This window comes from Plectropomus leopardus, chromosome 6 (assembly GCF_026936395.1).
Source record: "Plectropomus leopardus strain MGB_pleo_1.0 chromosome 6, ASM2693639v1, whole genome shotgun sequence".
NCBI classification, from domain to species: Eukaryota; Metazoa; Chordata; class Actinopteri; order Perciformes; family Serranidae; genus Plectropomus; species Plectropomus leopardus.
Window position 1 is genome coordinate 4,713,384 of NC_142181.1, and position 25,417 is coordinate 4,738,800.

General features: G+C 40.1%; 1 protein-coding gene across 4 annotated transcripts in view; it reads left to right on the plus strand.

Annotated features, from left to right (window-relative positions):
• The window catches only part of LOC121942779 (unconventional myosin-Ic-like), a 78,192-nt gene that overhangs the window by 13,415 nt on the left and 39,360 nt on the right, over positions 1–25,417 (plus strand). The window contains exons 1-2 of one of the 4 annotated variants that reach the window (XM_088078556.1): positions 2,198–2,327; positions 2,411–2,434. The exons of 2 other annotated variants lie outside the window; for them this stretch is intronic. In XM_088078556.1, the coding sequence (XP_087934682.1) occupies positions 2,426–2,434 (9 nt within the window). In that variant the 5' untranslated portion in view covers positions 2,198–2,327; positions 2,411–2,425. Of the gene's footprint in view, positions 1–2,197; positions 2,328–2,410; positions 2,435–21,714; positions 21,952–25,417 lie in introns of those variants that run through there. One more of the 4 variants, XM_088078555.1, reaches the window with a different exon arrangement.

Sequence of the window (25,417 nt, forward strand, 5' to 3'; positions counted from 1 at the left end):
AGTGGAGGGGAACAGCTATTGATCTAGACTTTGCTAGGCAGACAGCAGGAGACAGATATATGATGAGATAGATAAATCAGTGTGTTGCTTGTCTCGTAGAAATGTAGTGGGGGTTTATCATCCCAGCTGAGCTCACTCACCTTCTTGTTTTGTAGCACACATCCTTTTAAAGCTAATATGTAATATATAAATATGTGCTGGGCATTTTAGTTGCAATTTTACTTTGCAATTTAGGTGTGTTTTTACATAGGAATTGTGACTCGTGCAGAGTGTGTTGGAAATTACGCACTTACCGTGGAATGGCAGTAATGAGCATCTGTGTGTGGCAGTGATTCAAACGATGTGTTACCTGTATGGTGATGACTCACAGTTTTGGAGGGTGTGTAAGTACAGTATGTGTGTGCCTGGTTAGTTTTAGTCTGCTGCTGTGGGCATCTGCTGTAGCTCTTCCATGTGATTTTTTTTTCCCCCACATCTCAAAGCTTGTCCAGTGGTAGAGCGAGCCCCGCCCTGCTGGGAATAAACGTTATGAGTGACTGAGCCCTGCTTCCCCTCAGTATTACAGCCTTGACTGCTGTGGGACCAGAAACCACCCTGGAAATGAGTCACAATCCACGCCAGCTTCACTGCCATTTTTGTACATGCAGCATGCCTGCAGGAGCTTGGAAGTCCTCAAATGACTTGAATATGAATGCTTATGACGGGGGCTACAAAAGCAGTTAATAAATAACTGCATTTTTTGTAATTGCATTTGATTCCTTTCAGCTCAAGTATCTTTGATCGAATAAAACTGTTGAGGATGTTGGCATTTAGCCTATTTTTTTTCTCTATTAAGCCTTACAGCTCTATGGAAAGCAAACATACAATTGTTTGGAAGTTGTGCGTCATGTCTTCACACAATAGTTGGTGTGATATTATACGAAAATGCACATACAAGGGTTTGATTGTGTTCTAACAAATTAAAGCCCCATGATTGGCGTTGTCTCGTTATTTAGGCTACTGAACATCAAATAACATACTTAACACTCAAGTTTTGTACTTAATGTCAAGTTACATACTTAAGGTTAAGTTACCTAGGTTAGGTTTAGGCAAGTAAAGTTACTTGGCTTAAGTTTAGGGGAAAAACATAGTTGCACGTTGGTATGTTACAAACTTGGCGTTAAGTTACATACTTTACATAACATACTAAACTTAGAGTTTCTGAGATTTGGATTAGGAAAGTAAAGTTGCGAGGGTTAGATGTAGGAAAAGGAACGTGGATAGGTGTAGTTATGTTCATACTTAATGTAAAGTTATAAACTTAATGTAACTTACTTAACATAAAGTTACGTAGGTTAGATTTAGGAAAAGAAACATGCTTGGGTGTCGTCCTATGTACTTAACGTAAAGTTATGTTGGTTAGGTTGTTTTTTTGGAAAAGAAATGCATGCTTGCTTAATGAGCCAGTAGATCCAGATATTCTACACTGATTATAAACCTGAAAAAAGAGCTTTTTCTGCTTCATGCGCCAATGAGCAGCTCTCAAATGAATGAACAGGGCCAAGTCCCAGAGGCTGTATCCAGACTTCCTATAATATATCCATGACCCCAGCCTACCCTCTTATGTGGACTTTTGTTCTTTATGCTACTTCCTCCTTTACTCCCGTTAGTGCATTGCTCACATGATCGCAGCTTTCCGAATTTCATGGCTTATATATGAATAAAATGCTCATGATTATGCCGGTTATGTGCAAATTCTGGTGCACTAATTTTTAAGGTATCCATTTTAACAGTTGTGCAAGAGGTTTAACCAACATGATGAAGCCATTCTGCATGAATTCATTCATGTGGTTTCTCAGCTGTAACTTCTTTATATTTGGTAATGTGTTTAAAGAAACCTTGAAGGACTGTTTGAGTCCTTTTCACTTTCCTCTGCCTTCATTACTCAGGTCAAAACTGCTCATTCATGTTTACTTACCACAGTGCTGACTAGCTCACTTTTTAATCCTGTTCCGTTCTCACACACACACACACACACACACACACACACACACACACACACACACACACACACACACACACACACACACACACACACACACACACACCCTCACCTGCACACCTTCACAGAGATTAACCGGATAATTACAAGATAACCGGTAATCCATCTGTTCTTGCACGTCTTCGGGTCAGAAGGAGAGCAGCTCTGTGGGTGTTTCTGTGTGGTCGAATGTGCGTGCCTCCATTTCTGGGTGTTTCGGAGACGTGTTGTAGAATAACGTTCTGGATATTTAAGCAGACTCACTTTCCAGAGACGTATTGGATGTTAATTGAGCCCTTAAACCCATGTAAGCTATAACAATAATCCACGTACAATAATAGACTGTGATGTTTATTTGAATATCTATTAATGGGAGTGATTGTTTTCCAGCCTTGCCTCCCACACATGGAAAAGGTAGGTGGTCTGAGGGATTAAAACTACTCTCCATACCCCCATAGTGTGCAAGCTAAACTGTGTTTATCATCCCAAAATAGACCTGTGACACCGTAAAATGTACCTGTAGTGTGCAAAATATTAGGACCACCTTCAGTTTTTGAGTTAAACACATTTGTGAGCCTTCTTCTTCCTTCACCTGCGTCTTGTATGTTTTGCGCAGTTTGTGTGCGATCATCCGTCCCTGTAATCATGACGAACTGACCCGAGCCCTGCGGATCCTGAACGAGGGCACGTCATAACTGTCATTATGTCAGCTCCTCTCCCGTTTACCTGCGATTTCCCAAATGCTTCCTAGTTATACCAGCAGTGTTGGGACACACCCAGCCTCTCTGTTTGCTGTGACATGACACCAAAGGCAAATCTCAGTTTGTTGAAACAAGGGTACACATGGCGTGTCAGAGTTTGTGTGCGTTTGTGTTGCATTGATGTGGGACTCTGGAGCACATTGGAACCATATTTATTTATTTATTTGCGATTTCTTTCAAAAACAAGAGGTAAAATGAAATGAGAAACTTGGTAAGAAATGTTCTAGAAATCGCAAGAAACTAGTAGATTTAGAATAAAAAAAACAGATGTGGAAACAGACAGGAAAAACTATATTTATTATTATTATAATTACAGAATTAAAATTCGTTTTTTAAAGCACTTTTTCAGGTCATTTTGTTGTTTTTTATTTTTTATTTTCATTTCCTTTTGGGTCTTCTTTTCTTTCTTCTATCTTTTTTTCTTTCCCAATTTTCAGGTAATTTTCTTGTTACATTACATATTTAAAATTAGATTTTGGTTAACAAACTTTTTCCAGGTCATTTTGGTGTTGCTGTTTTTGTGTTTGCTTTTACTTTATTTTTTCTTTTCCTTTCCTTTCTTCTCTTTTCTTGTCTTTCCTAATATTTAGTCAATTTTTGTTGCTCACTGCCTTCTTCTGTGCCTTTCTTTCATTGTCAGATCTTTTTTTTTTATTGATTTCACATCAGTATTAGGACATTAAGCACGGGCACATCTGACATGGCAAAGTAAACTGGTCTCTGATCGACATATAAACATGCAACAAGAACTTGAAACGAACCTCAATGGAACATTTTAAGGCCACTTTTACCCAGAATACATTCCTTTCCACAGTCCTCCCACCCAACTCCTGCTAAACTAAGATAAAGTCTGATTTTACTATTTTTAGCCAACTCCATATCTTGTTGGTGTTAGATGTGTTTAGATTGAAAAATGAGAGGGAGGTGGAGGTGGTGAGAATGGGGCACGTTTATATCTGCAGGGAAAAAGCTGGAATCTGGTGGCTGGGAAAGACATGGGAAAGGAAAAGTTGGACCGTGATGAATAGCATGAAATGAGCTTGATGGTTCGACTTAAAGCCCATGCAAGCACAATTTACTTTGCCCTGTGAGTGACTAATTGCCGCCTTATCAGGAAAGTTTGTACCGCAACAAATTTAAGTAAACTTTTGTGATGTTTAATGCTCCGTATGCATGTATTTTGTAAACTTATTGGGTTTGATTGTTACATTATTGGCTTTGTTGATACATGCATTACTATATATTTTCTATGCTTTAAAAAAAAACCCCCAAAAAACCAACACAGCGTGGTAGCATAATTGATTTAAAGATGTTCCTGAAATAGGCAGTGGTTGAGGATTACACTGGCAGGAGGTGTGCTGGGCTTTGAAGTTAAATTTAGTAGCAGCCAAACAGTTTAATTACACATGTGATGCCCTGTGACCCCAAACGTCTTTTTACTATGAACTTACACGGTGCAATTTTGGGCTTTGTAGCACTGTAAAGATGGCTTGTTATTGGTTAACAGTGCAAATTTGAGAATTTACCTCCCCTTGTTAGTGATTCCACTGTTTTATTCACAAATTTAGACATTTTAAATGCTATTGTATATAAGATAAGATAGAGCTTTATTAACCCCGATGGAAATTCTTGTGCCAGATTGCTCCAAAAATACAGTAGCAAAAAATAATACAACAGAGCATCAAACACGTGCAAATAAAATACAAAGTGTAACTATTAAATTAAAAGAAAAGATGAAGAAAAAAAGTAGATAAAAGACACGAGACAGCAGGAGCGACTCTGGCTGGCTGCCGCCCAGGACGCTGCCGGAAGCTCAATGAGTAACGCAACGAATCAAACATGTTTTTCCTAAATCTCAAATTGTGTTTATTATCAAATAGTCCTGCAGGATAGTCGTAGTTCTTTGAACGGGCAGCGTAACTTAGCAGAAAGAAACAGCGTGCATGTGTGTTTTCCATAGCTGACGATACAGCAAACGTCCTTGGTCAAGACCAGGAAAGCTTCCTCTCTCACTCAGTACCTTTTGTTAACCTTTAACTGAATCTTTCCATGCAGCTTTGATAATGTCGGTACAGTACGGGCAGGTGTGGCCTTGGACCTGAAGAGAGAGAGTGAGACAAACAGAGATAGAGAGGAGTGACGCTGAAAGAGTATGAGGAGGTGGAGTAGGAGGTAGGATGTGGGAAACGGCAGAAAAAACAGTGTATAAATATAAATAACTGGATCTGTGTTGTGAGGCTGAGAGAAGAAATGTGGCTTTGAAACAGATAGCAGCAGAAATAAAGCAGAAAAGAAAGCAGCCTATCGAGCCTGAAGGAATGCAAACACAGATGATGAATGAGATTAAGACAGCAGGCGTTGACAGGCTCGGACCTTTCTGATGGCTGATACAGATGCCTGAATAATATTCGTGAATTCCTTTTTTTTACCTGCTTGTATGTTGACGTTAGCGCTGCATGATATGGCTTTAAAATTATATTGCAATATTTTAAGGCTATATCCCGATACACTATATATATCTCGATATTTTTAAATGTGCTCTTAACTAATGTTAACTACTAAAATACTAAATTATCGAATCAACTGCAGTTAGAATAAAGTTAATTAATGAAAAAGCGTGCGTGTTACACTCAACTAACACCAGGGAAGGCGGTCTGCAATACATGCAAGAAAGTATCAGTATGGGAGGAACTTTTACTTTGTAAAACTTCAGGGGGCTATTTTTATTTCTCCTTTTTTTAATTTAAATTTTCACTTGACTTAATGAAAAACAGTTGCAGGAAAGTCGGTGTATATAATGTGGAAAGTTTCAGTTTTGATCAAAGATTTGCTGAAGGCGTTTAAACAAAGTTTTGTGTTGGAGTTTGTTATATAAATCATAAATCTGGACAGAAATATTTTCATTTTTATTGCAAATGCATATCGGTTCCAAATATCGGTTATCGGTCTCATTAAGTGCTAATAATCGGTATCGGCCCTGAAAAAACAATATTGGTCGACCCTTATTTTATATATCACACATGGAAGAAGCGGTGATACCTTCAGTATATTTAGTGAGCAGTGACAACGACAAAGATAACACAAATATTAAAGAGTGTGAAGACACACGGTACATGTAGATCCTTTATCAGCCCACTCTGCCTCTCACGTATATGCTGCGTTACCCTGCTGTGAAAACCATGTCACACGCTCTCAGGAGGTTAATGTTCACCTGTTTTGCAATCTTTTCCACTGCTGCAGTATCTAGTTTGGGCTGTAAAAGCACAACAGTGTCTGTGTTTTAATTTTAAGCGTCAAGTTTGAATGTGTCAAACTCTCCTATCTAAGGATTTTATACGTTTAAGGAGTTTAAGTCATAATTTCAATGTTAAAAGCTGTGATTTTGCAGTTTAATGGTGCATTGCTTTGGCAGGAAGTATGTCTACCAGTTTTCTCTCAGCTCTTGTTAACATGGATATTTAACTTCTCAATGTAATGTAGTTTGAAATATGTTTTTGTATTTTATTTTTAGCCATGTTGCATGACTCGTTGTTTTAGTTGTCGCAGCGTTTTTGATCCAGACAGAAAAATCTTATCAACGCAGTCTCTGGAGGTTGAATCCCACTAAAATTGGTGACCGTCTGACTTTAGCTGTAGAGCCACCAGCAGCTTGATGTGTTTGACTTTTAGTGAAATGTCTTAGAAATTATCGGAGGCTTTGCCATGAAATTTGCACACAGATTCACGGTGTCCAGTGGGTGAATCATACTGACCCACCATGACGTTCACATTTTTGGTTTTGAATAAAATGTATCACAAGTATCTGATAGGCTGCTTTTAAATTTGGTTCACACGTTGTGACCACTTTCTGACTTTTTCCCAGTAATGTGGTTTATGAACAAATACCTGCAAAACCAATAACATTCCCATCAGCCTCAGCTGTACTTAGTGTTAATTATGCTCATCAGCTCAACTATTATTATGAACATGGTAAACATTAGCTGCTTAACACCAGCACGCTAGCACAATCATTGAGAGCATGGTAGCCTAAGTTTCTGAAGAACTGCTTTGTTGAAGAAGCTGTCCGTCGGCCGAGCTCAGACAGCGTAGATTGGGATTAGACGTCAGTATGTTAAAATCCCAGAGCATCGGTATCTCCCAGTTGTTTCCTTATGAATGTATTTTTATCCCAAACACAGCTGTCAGCGGCATACCTCCTTAACAAACGCAGATAATCAGAGCGCACTATCTAACATACCACAGCAGCCCTGCCCAGTCTAACTATGACAAGTGGTCGGATGGAGTTGTGTGTGTGTGTGTGTGTGTGTGTGTGTGTGTGTGTGTGAGAGACTTCTGCTGTTTTAAAGAGAGGGAGAGTTGGAACAACTGCTCTTTCAGATTGGTCTCCAGTGGGGTTTTAACTAAACTTCACATAGCACATTTTTTAAGCAATACCCACAAAAACGACCTTTAGGCTGCATATCAATAAGCCCATGTTACCTTGAATTTGTGAGGAAAACTTCATAGAAAACCCACAAACATTGGAGGCATCAAAGTAACACGGCATGACTAATCGATATACATATGGTCAGTTTGCGGGTGAAATATTCCTTTAAAGTCCACCTGAAATGAAACAGCTCTCTGCATCAATGCACATCTGGTCTGTATATCACTTGTTTAGTGTTTTCCTTTGAGAAATGTTGATTTTTTATTTTTTGGTGTCATGATGATGCCCCGTAGGGTCACAATAATTTGATGAGTGTAAAAATTTGGGTATTTTTTGCATTTTATATTTTTTCTTTTTCGGGGAGTTTCATGATGGTGCCGCTTAGTGTCACATTACTTTGATGAAGTCATATTATTGTTAATCCGACTATTTTTGCATTTTATATTTTTCCTTTTTTGGGGGGTGGGGGTCATGCTGGTGCCATTGTTAATCCAACTATTTGTGCATGTGTTCTTACTCAGATTGTCACAGCTTTTTGGCTTCAAGTTCACAAGTGAATATCAATACCAGTTGCTGTGTGTCACATTTTACCTACAATAAACATATTATTGAGTCAATATATTTACTGTAAACAGTTGAGAGGGAAACGACCTCTGCTAGTCTCTACACGACATTTCACATAAATCTGTGTCCTACTGGACACAAATCATAGTCTTTGATTTTAAGAAATGCTACCAATCCCACAGGTGTGTGTGTGTGTGTGTGTGTGTATGTGGCTGCTTTCGTCTCAAGCGTGCTCGTATTGTTTACGTTCAGTGGCATCCACACATGGTTCCCCTCCCCCGACACATGCAGTCACTCAGAGAATGCCTCTGTGTCTCTATGTTTGTCCCTCTGTCTCAAGAGACACTAGTCATGCCTGGCAGTGTGTAACATTTCTTCATTGTGATGGGGATGGCTGGAAGGATGGTGTGTGTTGTAAGGGTTGTGTAGCTGTCTGGTCACTGCTGTAACCACATGACCTGCAATTTTTTTTTTAAACTTTGTCCCACGATTTTCACCAAAAACTCTAATGTCATGATTAGATTATGCTGAAGTTTGCAAATGAGCGCAGTGAATGGGCGATCCTTATAGCATAGCGCAGTGAACATGTGTGTGTTTCAGAGCAGTTGTGTGTGTATATTTTCTATCCCAGCAGCCCCACCCTCGGTAATAAATCTCCGAGGGGATTCCAGAGATGTTGCAATGAACTGTGTGACCAAATTGCTGAGTTATCCACTTGTGTCGGGGAGACGGGCCGCGTTAAGTTACTTTCTCCACAGATTCCTCTCAGAGTTCAAGCAGTTCGCAGATAAATTCCCATCCGTTTGTCAGGGCTCATGTAGGTGGATGCTGACATGTCAGCAGCACTTTAATGAGAAACCGACGGCCTCAGAGGAACCATCTTTCCAAACTGTCACACTTCCTTTCAAATCTTTTCTTTCTCATTTTTTCTATTTTTCCATTGAGAAGTGTCCCAACCCCTCTCTCCTACCATATGAGTCCTTCTGTCCCAATGTGACAGCTGAGCATTTTATGTCTCTGCTGTGTGTGTGTGTGTGTGTGTGTGTGTGTGTGTGTGTGTGTGTGTGTGTTACGGGTCGACAGATTATCGGCCTGGCCAATTAATGGGGCCGATATTTGGTATTTTAAAGATTATCTGTGTTGGAATTTTATTGAAATGATAGCCAAAAAATAAAAATAAATAAATAAAAAGTGCAAAGAATGTGTCAGCGTGGTAGGACTAGGGTTGCAAAGTTCTGGGAATTTTCAAAGTTGGAAACTTTCCATGGGAATTAACAGGAATTTATGGCAATACACGGGAATAAACCTGGAATTTACAAAACTGAAGGTTGGCCCTTAACAGGAATTTTAAATATAGTTGGGGAAAATATATTTTAACATAATCTTGACTAAAACAACCAGATTTCATGCAGGCACACTTGAGAATATCTATGCTATTCCTCCATCACATGCACAGATGATTTCTAGAACCCTGTGTATGTGTGTGTGTGTGTGTGTGTGTGTGTGTGTGTGTGTGTGTGTTGAAACTAATGAAAAATGGCGAGGATGGAGGGAGGAGAGAGAAAAAATGTTCACACTCTTCTGGATGTTGTTTGTTTGTTCTGATCGTCTGGTTTTGTTTTGTCCAACGGCTCAGCTGTTATTAATATCTCATCAGCAAAGAGGAAGTGCTTGGGGTAAACAGGAAATTCTCTATTTAGAAATTTAGCAGCCTTTTCATGTTGTTATGATGCCAGACAATAACTGAGGACTGGGTGCTATCGATGGGCCCACATTTCTTACAGCGAGTCGGATCTGATGAAATACTTCCTTATTTACTTTGCGCAATCCAAACATTATTTACTGCAATTTTTGGTTGGTGGAGTAATGACATAAGGGACAGAAGACAGGAGGAACAGGAAGAGGCAAGGGACATGAAAATCCTGAATGGCTTTCTTTAAGAGTAGCTTCCCAAAATTTTAGTGTTAAGTTGCAGATTAGATATGTTTTTTTTTTGTGCTTTTTAAATAGCCTTTAGACTCTTGTGAGACAGTAAAATTGTATTAAAAACCACTTTATATCCCATTTTCATAGACTTGCTTCTATGTGATGTTGTCTATATATATATATATATATAAATATATATATATATATATATTTATGTGTGTGTGTGTATATATATATATTTTTTTTTTTCCCTTATATTATTATTATTTTTTTTTATCTTATTACATTTGTGTTTTTATTGGTTTTATTGCTTCCGTTGTGGTTGTCTTTGGTCTATTTATTAGTATTATTATTTTAATTTTATCTTAACTCTACCCTAGTTTAGTCTCTTGTGGTCATTAGGGCTTTTTGGCTTTCCGTAGTTGTATCGTCATCTATGTCTCCCATTTCTGCTTTGCTTTGTTTGCACTTTGCCACTCTGTCTGGCCAATTGTTGGAGCTGATATTTGGCATTTTGCTGATTATCTGTATCAGCATTTCATTTTAATGATCGCCAATAAAATTAATTAATTAAAAAGTGCAAAGAAAGTGTCAGCGTGGAAGCAACTTTTACTTTGTAAAACCTCAGGGAGATATTTTTATTAATTAATTCGTTATTTAAATTATTACTTGACTTTCTGTATATGATGTTGAAAGTTTCAGTTTTGATTAAACATTTGCTGAAGGCGTTTAAACAGTGTTTTGTATTAGAGTTTGTTATATTTGAAATTCTAAACACTGACAGACAAGATGTGCATTTTTATTGCAAATGCATGTCAGTTCCAAATATCGGTTATCAGTCTGATTAACTACTAATAATCGGTATCAGCCCTGAAAAACCAATATCAGTCGACCCCTAATGTAAAGCATTTTAGCAGTGTTGGCAGTTTCTTCAGTCAGGCTGAAGACAGGACAGGACAATATCCAGTTTTCAGTAAAGTGCATTTTTTTGGAGGATCAGAAATAAGTGGAAATTAAAGACTTTTTTTTGGTAATCAGCATTGGTATTAAGTCTATTGTGCTGCTCTCTAACACGAGCTGTGCTGAGCTTTGTTTTAACCTACAGCCAAAGCTCGTCTCCATATAAGGCCTGCTGGGTATAAATAAGACGGAGAGGCTCTCTGTCCATAGGGGAGGAGAAGACAGGAGAGATGTGGAAGGAAGAGAAGAAGACAATTTAAAGAAACAGAAAAGTAGTGAAGGAGGAGAGAGAGACGAGCCGGATAGGTATGCGCTGTAGGTAGGAACGGGAGGGAATGGGGGTTGGAGAGGTTGAATATTCCTGATGTTTTGAGTTCCTTCTCAGCAAGTCACCACCTGCCCTGCTGACTGGAAGAGCCTGTGGGAGAGGCGAGTGTTTGTCTGCTTTTGATTTCTGTATTAGAGCCAGTCATTAAAGACTTTCTGTCAGTTCCCACTTTCTGCAAAGGGGTTAGTCAGTGGTTTAGACTTGAGTTTAAAGGTCAGATTAGAACAGACATTAAGAAAGTAATGAATGCAAGGTCAACTAATAGAAAGTGATTAACTAAATGGTAAATAAGCAAACATGCTGTGCAGCTTGGTGTGACAGTTTAGTAAAGACAGGTAAAACATGACACGTCTTTATTTAAATTTTTTTATACTTAACATGTTTGCATACTATTTTCATTCAGATTTTCAATTTGCAATAAACCAAAATATATATCCAAAGACATAATTAACCAACATATCTGCCAAATAAATAAATACATAAATCAAGGAATGAATAAATAAAAAAAAGGTGAAAAAGAAGAAAATAAATAATAAAATAGAAATACATAAATAAGTAAATTGGAGAGATGCAGACTGTAGCTGGATGACACAATAAAGAAAAATAAAGAAAAATAATTCTCCATATATTTTGTATGTATTGTAATCTCCAGCTTATTTATTTAGTCTTGTAGGCTCAGGAGGAGTATTTAGGGGAGTAGTTGGATTAAAGCCTGTTCTCCTGTGGTGGGGGATGCAGTTTCTAGCAGTCCTATGTGGGACTTGGACTAGCCAAACATTAAAAATACCAAATATCGTCCCCGATAATCAGCCAGGCTGATGATCTGTTGACCCCTAATATAGAACCAGGAGCATCCATCTTCTGTGTTTGACGTGTGAAACTTGTTGGCCTGTCGCAGAGCTTGTATCATGTTGACATCACCAGCTGTAAAAGTCTAAAATAGGGTGTTAATTTCGAGCAGTGTTTCGTGGTCGGAGCTTTATATCACAGGTTATAATCAGCCCTCAGAGTCCATACATGAGCCGGCCTCCATTTATCCTCACAGAAATCTTCTCTGAGAGATTCAACCGCCTACTCAACTCAGCCTAGGATTATGGCTTTATAGAAGACGCTAGACACTTTAGGAAATGCCTGCATGACCAAAGCGCTGCCACGGTGGAAAGTTGGTGTGCATGTATGTGCGGGACAGGGAGTGTCTCCATATTTGGAGTGTATGTGTGTAGGAACTGAAGAAAAAAAAATAGCCCAGTTTCCCTTATTAACTTAATTTCAAGCCTGCTGCTTTAGTTTTTTTTCTCCTGGTCTCACATCTCTTCACAGTGGAAACATCTCACTCTGCTACGGTCTGGTTCACACACTCACACACACACACACACTTTGTGGTGATTCACCCAGAGCAGCGAGAGAGGGGAGAAAGAGAGACAGTTTGACCGGCCCCCGGGAACCCCCTTGTGTCAATTCATAAGCTGACAGCCGGATTTTTTTGTCAGAAAACACCCGTACCCACGCTCACATTTATTCATTTAATTCCTCCTTACTGTGACACTTTCACCATCTGTCATCAGCTTCCTGTCTCCCATCCTCTTTCTTGATACTTCTCTTTCTTCGTATCTCTCTCTCCTCTTCTGTCCTCTCGTCTCTGTTCCCCGACTCTTGTTTGCCGCCCACATGGCTTACATTCTTTCGCTCTGACATCACAGCCGCCCGGCTCTGCCATCTATTTTTTTCTCTCTTCATTTTCTTGGTCTAATCTTTGGTCCTTTACCTCATTTGCCAGTCCTGGATTGATCCCTCCCTTCCCTCTGGACATTTAATCTCTTTAAATATTAGCAAGGAAGCACCCAGGTTATTTAGACAGGACTAAAGTGATATCACACAGAAATGTCAGAGTGTAAAAAAGTGACGGGAAGGAATAGCTATAGGTTTTAAAGATGTGAATAAACAATATGTGTTGCTTTGTAAAAACTAATATATAATACAAAAAGAAAGCTGGCAGTTTTTGAAAATATATGGGGGAGCATCAAGGACCTTTTGAAACAAAATGCTGATAAAGAGCAATAAAACTATAAAGTGTTGTAATAAACCTCTAGAATTTCTGTACTTTGTAATTGCTGTAACAACATCTGTTTCCACCTCTGCTTTATTGTTATTTTTTAGTTGCTGTTTTTTGTTTTTTTTCTGTGTTTTGTTCTGTTTTTGGTCAACATTTTCATTTTACGGTATACCATATTTGCAACATTAACATTAGGGCGTTAGAGAAATACAGTGTTTGATATAAAATCTAAAAATAGTAATCATTGTGTATTTATCATCATTAACCTGTCATATATTCAAGGACATTTGAAGAAGCAAAACTTTTCAGATGCTTTTCCCCTCAGCTTCCTGTGCACAAGGGGCAGGGACAGTCCATCAGGCTAATTTCTTTTTTGTGTGTCTTATTACTATTATTCATCAAACCACCAAAGCGTGCTGTTGCTTTTTCAGTGCGGTAAGAAAAAATCCATACTGACACAGCCCTGTGTAATATCTGTTATTACTGAAAACCCCAATGAAGATATTGTTAAAAATGGGACAGGAGAGTGAGAGGTAAAGTGTGTGAGAAAGGGAAAGGTGAAGGCAGGAGATGGTGATGGAAAGGCAGTCTGGTTAATGTCAGCAGCATCTTGTTTGCATGAGAGTGTTTGGGTTGGTCGGGGTTACAAGCAGATTTACAGTGACTTTGAACTGGCGTTTAATGGTTCAAAGGGGCACTTTGTATTTTCTCTATTCTTTGATTTGTTGCCAGTGGCTTATGGTTTGATCCATCTCTGGCTTTTTTCTCACGGCTCACATTGACAGTTGTATTCCACAGCAAAGACAGGCCAAAAGTTCACGCAATATTTATTGTTAAGGCTATTGTGATGACTTTTATTAGTACCGATTACATGTTTGTTGTTGAAGAACCTGTGGAGTGTCAGGAAGAAAGCCGGGCCGGCTGGAAAGTAACAATAAGCAGAAACGTCCAGGGAAAGACATGCAGGGAGGAGATGACAGATTAGAGTTATAGTGCACATGCACGGTGACCCAAATGCTTTGTAATGCTTAGAGAGATGCACAGGACTGACAACCAGATTGCAAATCATTTATCTCACTTTTATCTTCACTTTTGAATGCTCCTTTCATTGTGTTTTGGATGTTAGTGTTGAGTGGATGTGATTTATTTATTTTTTTTTTACAGGACCAGAATCCCAAATTTTACCTCTTGACTCAGCTGCCACTCCCAAGTGGGACATAATTACACTGTTTCCAAAAAGCAAACGAGCGTCCAACTATCACGTTGCATGTGTAACATCGGAGCTTTCTGTTGACATTGATTACATTAATCCAATCACTGGTGCAGTTTTAGTTTTCTCGAGAGACTCCGCCATGTCTTTACTCAACACCCCAAAAACACAGAAACTTTCCCGTAAACAAACACAGCATTTGCTGCTCTGGCCCTCCAATCTCGACTAAAATTTGATCTCCTTTATCTCGCCGAGCTTGGCCCAAAGCCTGTTGGACACAAGTGGCTTCGTTAGTCCGTTTAGAAACAAACATAATGTCATGTTCATCATAATGTCACACTGCTTATTATTAATGCAACACAAGTTGGATTTAGCACCGTGCTGCTGTCTGCGCAGGTTGCTGATGTAGGCTACTTTTTTAATTTGCCAGAACGTGTTATCATAACAGAAGCCGCTTCAGCCAGTTAGCATAAAATCTAATTAATTTAAGGTCATACACCGAACTAGACCGGACTGGCAAAACCAGAAATCAGCCCAACTCTCTTGCATTTAATTATGTTTTGGCATCCAGACCCCTAAACCTTTGACAGGGTTGTAGATTAATGGACAATATCTCATCACATTACATCAAGTTATGTGATCAGCCAAAATTCCCCTAAATAGTGGTGTTTTTTTTAAAAAATACAAATAGAAGTATCTCTTCTTCTTTTTCTTCTTCTTCTTTTTAGATATCTATAACTCAGCTTTAAGGAGCAGACATGTGGCTCTTGGTTGAAAGCCAGCCATAGTGTAATTCAGCCTCTTGGGACTGAGGTTTATGATGACGTGTAAAACCAATTTTGATGATATTTTAACACAGACGGGTGGAGTCATTATATGGACTGAACTGTCAGTGTTCTTACAGAGGACATTACTTTAGACGAGAGTTTTTACTGATTAGTTTCAAACACTGGACCAAATGTAAACATCATGTTTTTTAATTTATTTTATTTTCCCGTCTTGTCTCTACTACAGATTTGCTATTTTGCCATCATTGTTCCATCCCAGGCTGATTCTCCTGGCGCACAAAATGATTGCTGTATGATGGTGCTGTATGGCAAAAAGGGCTGGTCCCATGTTGTGTGACTGATGTCATAGCTTAGTATATATTGCCTTTACGCCTGGGATTCGTCAGTCTGATGAAACCTGTACGACATGGGCTGAGAGTGAACCCTATTACCTTGCGTTAAAGGGTGTGCACAAAATGATGCAACAGTGCAACACTGATAGAGTTCTCAAAAGCTTATAAGCCATTAGAGTTATGGCTAACTCCAGGCTTTCACTGATTTAGGATTTTGAAAGCTGATACTTGTGCAGATTTCTGTTTGAGGTTAATTGTAGCAGATAGTTTATTTTATGATATTCATCATCTTAAACTTAGAACGAGGTACTATAACTCATAACTAAAATCCAGTGAAAAGTGTTTTCTGAATTATGTTTACCATCAGTGTTTTTTATTAATATCCAGCTGGCTTTGACTGAATATATGTAACAAATAGAGGAAATGTTATAATGAAATTGAAAAATAAACTATAATGTAGATCAGTCATGTTGTCACCAGTATCCAATCTGCTTAATAAGGTCAGTATCTATGCCACTAATGATCGGGTGTTTCGGGTCACTGCATCGCTAATGTCCACGAAAGACCAATAAACAACACCATGGCCTAATGCACAATAGAAAACAATGGTTTCTTAGCAAGTGGACGGTCGTGACTCTGTTGTATTTATAGATATCGTTAGGGTCATTGTTAGTTGAATGGAGAAAGAACATACTTATCTAGCAATGGTATATTACCCCTGTGCACATATTGAAAGGTCCTCTGTATTCTGTCAGAACAGTGTGCTGTCATGACACGTATTTATTAAGCAATAGTTGGTGCACGAGTCATTAGTGAAAACACAGTTTGACCAACTGAACTGAACCTGTTCAGGCCTCTGCGATAGTGTTAGGCTTGATGTTGTTGCATGTTGCATTGCTCCACAGGGCAGTCCGCCATGTGTGGCAGCAGTTGTCTTTTGTTTACATGGAGCAGCTGCTATAGACGTCACTTTTAGTTGCATTGTAATTAATTCCTCCCCAAGTAATGAATGAATGATCCAAAGACAACATAGCATGGCGTTTGGGGGGGAAGATCACACATTCTTTAGCTGCACTGATTAAAAAGCTGCAAGCAAGAGGAGACACTATTGCCAACCCATGCCAGTGCAGTATGATCGTACAGTTTGGTATTAGCCTCTAATAAATATGGCAGATTAGTGTGGCATGATGTTAAATGACGACACGTTCCCAAGAGTTATTTCTGGACTGTATGGGCAATGGAGGGTGAGTGGAAAATTGCTATATATATATATCCAACATAACTCTGAACAAACTTTGCTGGAGAGGAAGTGAGGCAGGAAAGAAGAATTTAAGGGGAGGGGGTCAGAGGAGAGAAAGAGAAAGAGAGGGAGAGAGCAGGAGGGGAAAGTCAAGTTCCCATTTCTGATTTCCCACAGAGTCGAGGTCACATGCGATTCCCTGAAAGTGGTCAGTGGGATTTAAGCTTTTTTTTTTTCTTCCCTCAATCTAAACAACATGATGTTTAATTTGGTGTTTTTCCCCAAAGTGGTCTGTGTGTATGTGAAGTGTGCTTGTACTTGCTACATAGTGTGGACGGAAACACTTTTTTTAACCAAGTGAGGACAGTTTTGCAAATGAAGGACTTTTTGGACGGTTCTCACTTCTTCAAAGGCCTGTTTTAGGGTTAAGACTTGGTTTTAAGGTTCAGGTTACAATGAGGTTATGGTTAGTGGTTGAGTTGGGGTTAGGCATTTAGTTGAAACGGTTAAATTAGGGTAAACGGTCAGGGTCCTCACTAAGATGGAAATTCAAGATTGAGTGTATGTGCATGCGTGTGTGCAAATGACAAAATCAATATAGCCAGTGCTTTAAATAGGATTTTTGGCTTCTTTTAATGACCACACATAAACCCCCACACACAGTGTTTGGTAAACCATGTAATCATTAACCCTTTAGTGACGTCAGACCTGGACATTATAACTGCGGTCTTCCTATGTAAATGATGTAACAAATTTGAGGCACCTGCTTTGGTAAAACATTTTTTATGGCATCAGATCCTGTATTTAAAAAGCTCCTCAGCTGGCCAAATGGCAGATAGAGTAAAACAATGTTTGTATTGTTTCCATGCCTTTATGCCCCCGTGGTGCTTTTATTATGTCATATCATTTATAGCCTCAGAGCTATAAAAGACAGATTGAATATGCTGTATTGTAGCCTCCGCAAGTGTGTAGGCAGGCAGGGCTGTGAGGCAGTATGTGTGAGGAGAAGACAAATGCTGTTGCTGGTACCAGTGGATCATTATTCTGGTAATAATTTACTTATCTGTGTAATGTATTCATTTATTTTTTGCCTCATTGTTGTTTTTTTTAAATTGGGTTCTGATATGTAATGTACACTTAGAGTTAACTTTGGATGGAAATGGGATAAGAAAAGTGGATAAGATAGGGTTAAAGTCTGACAGCTGAATGAGATACTGGTGGTCAGATACAGCCGCTCCTTCCTCCAACTCGGCACAAATATGCTGCCTCAGCATGAGCCTGCAGAAACACACACACACACACACTCAGGCACACACACCTTTCTGCAGGCCTGCACTCTTGCCAAAAGTCAGTTTTAGCCGAAAAGATTAGCACGTATGAATAATTGGATGAATCTAGTGTATTTGTTGGGTGTTTAACAGCTGCAGCCCTCTATCTACTCGCGTATCTTTGCCTGTTTCCTGCCGTCTGCCCCGTGTATTCTCGCACAGGGGTGAGAGAGCGTCGCACACAGAGCGGGAGAGAGAGCGTCTGGAAAACATTACTCAGATTCCTGCAGCAGGGGCTCTGATTATACTGGCAATGAAGAGAAAGAGAGAGAAAGAGAGAAAGGAGTTGAGTGGGTAGGCATCAAACGAGGTGTACAAAGTTTAACCTGTGACACAGACACTGCTAGGTCCAGTACAGAGTGTGTGTTTTCTCTTGGCTGCCCTGAGCGTGCATGGACATGGAGTTATTTTCAGGCATTTTGATGTCTGCCTCAGCAAGAAAACCCTTATGGCTCCTTCTTGAGTTTCATGTATATAGGGGGTGACCAGTAGAGGGCGGCGTGGAAGAGAAAGTGTGTATGCCCTGGTTTTCCCAGGGTGTGTTCTCCTACATTGTCCCCACAGTACTCTGTGATAAGAAATGGAAATTACACCTCCTCTCTGTGTATTTATAGTTAACCTTTTTGCTGCTATCATGGTCCACTTTTAATAATTCTTCACACCCTGGTGGTTTGTGCTGAAGAGTGTAATAGTAAATGAAAACCTTTTGCTCAGTTTGCCAATCGCTGTTTCATAAAGAACCTTTGTGCTGACTGAAAGAGCCATGAAGGAGGATTTTTTTTCTTGGTTTGAGTGGAGGAGCTAGAGGGAAACATGATTAGGAAGCATGAACAGAGTGACCTTGACTAAGACTTTACCTGAGCTCTGAGCGGACTGAGCGAAATAGAGACGATGAAGCAGATGATGGCAGATCAAATACCCGAAACGAGAATGTAAACCCATGCCTTGTCTCTCTTTTTATCTGCTTTCAAATTCTATAATCTACTTTTTCTGTTCCTCCTCATTTCCAACTTTTCTCTACTCTTCCACTAGCTCCTCTCCCATTTTTATTATTCTATCATGAAAAAAGCCTTACTGGACATAAAGGTGTGCTCAAGCCAGAATTATGTCAGTCAAATCAAATTTGGCTGCTTAATACAAATGTTCAGCTATTTGTACTTTTTTATCCGCATTAAGTTTGAGACGTTTGGTGCAGTTTGTACTTTGAAGTCAGATTTTCGAGTTCCCAGTTAGAAATTTTAACTAGAATGCCAACCTGAAGTCGGATGTAAAATGGGCAAAAATATTTGCAGACACTAGATATCAAACAAAAGCCAGAGACTATAATGTATGTTGTATGCCGTGAGCTGTTAATTCAGCTTTTTGTAAAGCATGAGGCAGAAGATAATGTTCTCTTTTAGTCTGATCGGGTAAAGTCTCTTCCTGCGGGCAGCTGCCTCACCCTGAGTCTGCAGCTACCTCTGCTGGAGTGCAGAAGCTGGTAATGCTTAGTCTGGGCACCGAAATGTCACGTAAAGTACGCTGCACACTGACTGCTCGACTTCATGAATCTCGGTTGACTGTCTTCTTGTCATTTAAATGTCAGATTTTCAGTGGGAAACTCTGCACAGTTCTCTCTTTTTTAGTTGTATGTTGCCGGAAGATTAAGGTAGTGAAAAAGTGACCTATAGAGATATGGAATACACAGCAGCAAGCGCCATGTCTTTGGGTTTATGGGCCTATTCTCTTAGATCAGCAGGAAGAAGGGAGTCATCCTAATGAGGCCCATAAAAGCAGGCTTTCCTGCTGCTGCTTTGCTCTTTGAAGCCTCTTCCACCGTAGACGAGTGCCCTACTTTGTCCGGCATCAGGAACCCTTGACATCTTTTTCAACAACCTTTCAACCTATGAAAAATATGCTCTTAGTGATACTGAACTTGGACATCCATTTCTTATACTGTTGCCAATGTTTGGCATTGCTTGCACACTTCTGACAAATTTTACTGCAAGTTTTCTTGAAGAAGGGATATATCAGCTTTTTCACGCAGGATGGCACACTAACCCTTAGGGACTGTTTGGCACATTTTACGCAATTTTCAGTCTTTATTTTTTGATAATTTTGGCTGGCAAGATTGTGTATTTTTTGCTTAATCTTGTAGGAGCTGATCTTGAAATTACAATATATTTAAAATATACTGTGTAAACAAAATTTTTACATTCAAACTTTTGAGTGGAAAAAAATGCACCATTCAAACCCATTCAAACTGCAATAAAAATCATCAAAGCATAAAGACATGCATATTATTTCTGGGTGTCATGCTGGGCTTTTGCCGTGGGATTTGTCAGTTTTACCATTTTCCACCTGACCTTTTTTTGTTTTATTTTTTTGTTTTTTTTTTACCAAATTTGGCATATGGAGAAAATCATGCTATTTCCACTAAACACACTGTCATAATCAGTGTTGCTGCAAATCACTGACATATCCCAGGCTGATAATTTTACCCAAAAATCTACTTTGCATGTAGTATTTTAAAAATAAATCCTTTTTTGTGTTTTTGTTTTTTTCAACAAAAAGACATTGTGGCATCATGACTGAAGCCTGGCATTCAAAGGGTTAAAATTCTGAAATTTAATGGATATTTGATATTTATAATTAGGATTGATGCTGGTTAAAAAAAATAACTCAATAAAAGTAAAAACATAATATTAGTGTATAATATTTTTTTAAAGCTTGAGCTGTGTGTAATATTTAAGCGTGTCCTAAGAGTTAAAGGAATAGTCCAACATTTTGGCTTTTTTTTTTTCCTGAGAGTTATATGAGGAGATGCGTGAGATTGGTTTCGGGTGCATTTCCCAAAATGTTTAACCAAATTGAAATGGCATTCTCACCTCAACCAAAAACTAAAGTAAGCAACACTCAGTAAAATGCTTTTCCAACAGGTGATTTCGAGACTCTGGCTTCAAACGAATCACCAGCAGGCTTCAGACTATCCCTCATTAATGTCTGCATATTAGTCCGGCAGCTGTAGTGGAAACCTGTCTTCCTCTTTGTTCTCAGCAACACACGCCCAGTGCCTGTTAGATGTCAGTTGTTATTAGTGTTAACAAGCAGATGCATTAGACTGCTGAGGCCTTTGATCTGCAGTCAGTGTGTATGTGTGTGCGCAGCACCGGTCTGGACTAATTACACTCCCTGTAATGATATCGGACTAATGATGATAAGTCCTTGTGCATGCATGCGTGCATCATTGTATACATGTATGTGTGAGCTGGATGCAGCTGCATTTATGACAGCGGGGCTGGTTTCTGCTCCAGCTTGTAAATTGCAGAGTGTGAAGAGGGGAGGGAGGGAGCGTGTTTTGGCGCAGATAGATGATTAAATATTGGCTCGTGAATTTACTACTTCAGAGTTTCCCTTTTTCACTCAAACACGCCTGAATGCACACACACTCTTCACCTCTTTAGGACACATTTTTCCTTTCTCATCCTTTTTTTTTCTCTCCAGGGGAGGTTAGGGCCAGATGTGTGTGTGTGTGTATGATATAAGATGTGCTAACTCTCATATACCCTCCCCTCTTTTAAGAGCAGATAGAGAGAATGGAGGAAAAATTGGAGGAAATGTGGTAAGTTTCTGAACATAAATGCTTGTTGGATAGAGGAGAGGGCGACAGGGAAAAAAAGCAAAGAGAGAGAGAGGGAAGGAGGGGGGTTATGTGTCACCCAACACAGGGACTATTTCCTCTGGAGGGAGGGAGGGAGGGAAAAGAAAAGTGGGTGAACGAGTGGCGAGCAAGAGAGTGAGGTGTGTGTCAGGCGTGTGTGAGCAGCAGTAAGAGGAGAAGCTATGGCAGCTGGCTCTCAGGACGAAGGGGAGAGCTTCTAAAAACAAACTCTCGGCTAAATAGTGGTCGTGACGCAGCGCTGGAGGCCACATTCTTATAGCTGGACTATCGACGCGGTGGGAACGAGGGAAAAAAAACAAAAACCCGTCCAAATCGCTGGAGAGCAGGGCAGGAGCCATGAAGTACAGACCTTTGGTAAGACCCCGGAAAAACACGTTTTTGTTGCAGAAAAATCAGAAGAGCCAAATCTGGACACCTTTTAACGGTTTACCTTCAGCCAAAGAATCCACATGCAGGTTTGGTTAAAGAGGGTGGAAGTGTGTGAGACGGTCAGGCTCTGATGTGGGGGTTTATTGGAGTGGAAGTGGGAGTTTATAGGAGCTGCTTTTATTTGTAATAAGTACCTGCAGTGGTTTTTGAATCGTGTAACAACCTTGATGGCGTGCTCTTGAACTTCAAGGACGCAGGTGAGCGAGAGCGAGGCAGGTGAAGCTAAAGCTGTGACGGGTTTGTCTTTTAAATTTTAAATCCCTCTCCTCCTTCATCTCAGCATCCTTCCTCACCTCGTCTCTGTATTTGTCATGTTGATGTCACAGCTATTTGAATTTGAATCTGTTTGATATCTGAGAAGGTGTGTCCTCATCGCCGTGTGTGTGTGTGTGTGTGTGTGTGTGTGTGTGTGTGTGTGTGTGTGTGCCGCCCCGGGGCGAGGCAATCACATGGTGGTGTTGTGTGGCCGGGCAGCATTCTTTGGCTCTCGCTGAGAGTAACAGCGAGGACGTTAATGAGAAAAGTGTGTTGCTGTATCAGTGATGATTGAGTGTGTGTGACTTTTAAAACTTTCTTTTTGGTGCTGCACGTTTTTTCTCTTGCTTGAACCCCTAAAGTTTAACATGTATAGAAATATTTAGCCTCACGTTCTGGCAGATGTGTATGCATAAGAGTTTGGTAAATTTTTACGAGCTTCCTTCCCTGCTCCTACAGCAGTGTGTGTGTGTGTGTGTGTGTGTGTGTGTGTGTGTGTGTGTGTGTGTGTGTGTGTGTGTGTGTGTGTGTGTGTGTGTGTGTGAGGGCGACTGACAGATTTGTCAGGGCAGAACTATGCACACACTCTCCTGACACAGTTGTCATTACTGCCTGCAGGGCATCTGACTTCAGTTCAATAGGTAGTTTATGTTGTCTCGCTGTCTTCAGGCTGTCCACTCCCGTCTCTTTCTCGACTGTCAAGTCAAAGTCGCGATGAAGTTTGACAAGTGAAAAGCTTCCGAAAGGCTTCGTGAACGAGCTCATTGTACCTGGAATACAAAGCTAATGAGTTGAAAACCTCCGAGCTGTTTCTTCATGTCGTATCGTCGGGGTCGGGTGAGTTAGTGTTGCTAAATTCTTGCGTCTGACTGATTGACCTGTAAATGTCTCATAAAAGTGATTAATGTGTGATTTGAGGTTTAAAGTAAGAGAGTTGCTCAACAGTGAAGGAGTGATGTCAGTTTTTAGTCGAATGCTAACATATAATTGAATTAAATCACTCATACAATTGTAGTTGTGGCTTTTTGCATGCTTGTATGAAAGTGTTTTAATACTTTTAGGTGTGTGTATATAATATTTTGGATATTACCGCAATTTGTGCATTTAAATTCAACTACTTTTTACTTCAACAGTTGATTCTGGCACAGTATGGCACCACTTTAGTTGTAAACAAAGTTACATTTGTCACTTTTACTTTATTATTGGTCGTAATAAAAGAAAAAGGCGATTCATAAGGAACTTGTCCTTTCACTGACAGAGTTCAAAGTCCAGGGTAAGAGAGGCACAGCAGGAGCTGGTAAAATGGTGCAAAGTATTGACTTGCTCAGGAACACTTCATCATGTTGGGTCCTTGGTGAAGTAATGACCAAATATGACATTTATAGAGTTCGACCAGCTGCTGGTTATGTTGTTTTGACCCACATGTCTGCAGGTAGCTGCTTCTTTTCTGCAGCCTGCGGGACACTCAGCTAGCTCGTCCCACCTGTCTGACTGCTCTGCAGTCTCTTGGGATTGAAATGAACATGCTCACTGCCAAGCCTGAAGGGGCGTTTCCATGGTAATCGTAATCAAAATAAGCTTGGATCCTGTACAGGTGTGGAATGAGAAATCTGCTTTTATTTCACCTGCACCTCACCTGGCAATATAGGACTGTTTACACCCGGTATTTACACAGGAGGACAGCCAAGTCATCATCGCTCACACCTGCGTCTGTCCCGCCGCTGGAGAGGACCACTTGTGTTCAGATTGCCTACATCGCTTTTGCAAGACGGTCAAAGGGCCACGTGCGCAGTTATTACATCACGCTAGATGCACGCAGGTCACATTAGTGGTTGTGTCGGAGCAGGTGGAGATTTCGCTTTCATTAGAAGTCAACACACGTAGGTTCACAATAATTAACAGATAATAATTTGCCAGCATTAGCGCTTTCGCCAAAACCACCATCATGTCCTGCAGTGATGACGTAGTCCTCATCGGGGATGTGGTATTCAGTGTTGCCAGATGTACGACAGTTATCGTATTTGCACGATAATTTTACCCTCCGTACGATCAATTATTCCAAAATTGTCGTAATGTACGATAATTTGACCAATGCGACACGTACGATAAGCACTTAGTTTAGTTCACACGTCTCATTTTAACTCATTTCCTGGCTCCTACATCTGTGTTTACGCATCACTTCTCACATGATCTCCTAACAGCCAATCACGTCAATCAGCATGCTGGGAAAAAAAGCCTGACGTCGGCTGTGGGCCGAGTCATGTAGACTGAGAAACCGCGTCTCTCTGAGGCAGTGGGCATGGCTGGATTTGTAGATGTGTCAAAAAGTTGTTTAAATACGTGTCAACTGAAGTAATCAGTCTAATCTATTCATTCTTGTGATTGTGACTGGCGTACAATATTTTTTCTCAAAATACGATAATTTTGAGCCTCTGGTACGACAGTTTTACATGTCCAGTCTGGCAACACTGGTGGTATTCTGGATGTTACTGTTTTTCTTTCTACCAGGTCAAAGAGGTCGTGTTTAACCCCAGATTTCCACCGCTTGTATGTTTGTTGCGTTTCGGCTCCGCTGCGGTTTTGCAGCACTGTCGGATCAGCTGGAGTGGCGAGATGTTGAGTTCCCACCGTAATTACAGAATCACGCACATTATACCAGCACAGAAGAAGAAGAAATAACTCCATTCACTCCCATAACTCCCAATAAGTTGTTTCACGCCATTTCCTCTCTGTGGTTGTCCCTTTAAAAAGGATGTGTGGTGTCAGTAGTGACCTCTGAAAACCTCTGACCTGTGGACTTCAGGCCTGGATCTGCTCAGTGTGACGCTTTGTTGACGTAGTTAAGTGAAAAACGATCAGACGTAAACACAGAGTGTTTTATTTTGGAAATTATCTGGATATTTCAGTGTTGTGTCGCTGTCTGATGTCCTGTCTGCTCTGTGTAAATTTGGCTAAATTTATGCAAAGTGATCCGGCGTCCTACAAAAATAGGACGCTTGTGTATCTGATCTGCAAGCGTCCAGACTGCTGGAGCTGAGACGGAGTCAGTGGAAGTTAACACATAGACTAGAGTGTTATTTGCTCCGTCTGCCGTGACGGATCGGCGCCGGACTGCACACGGATCTGGTTTAAATTA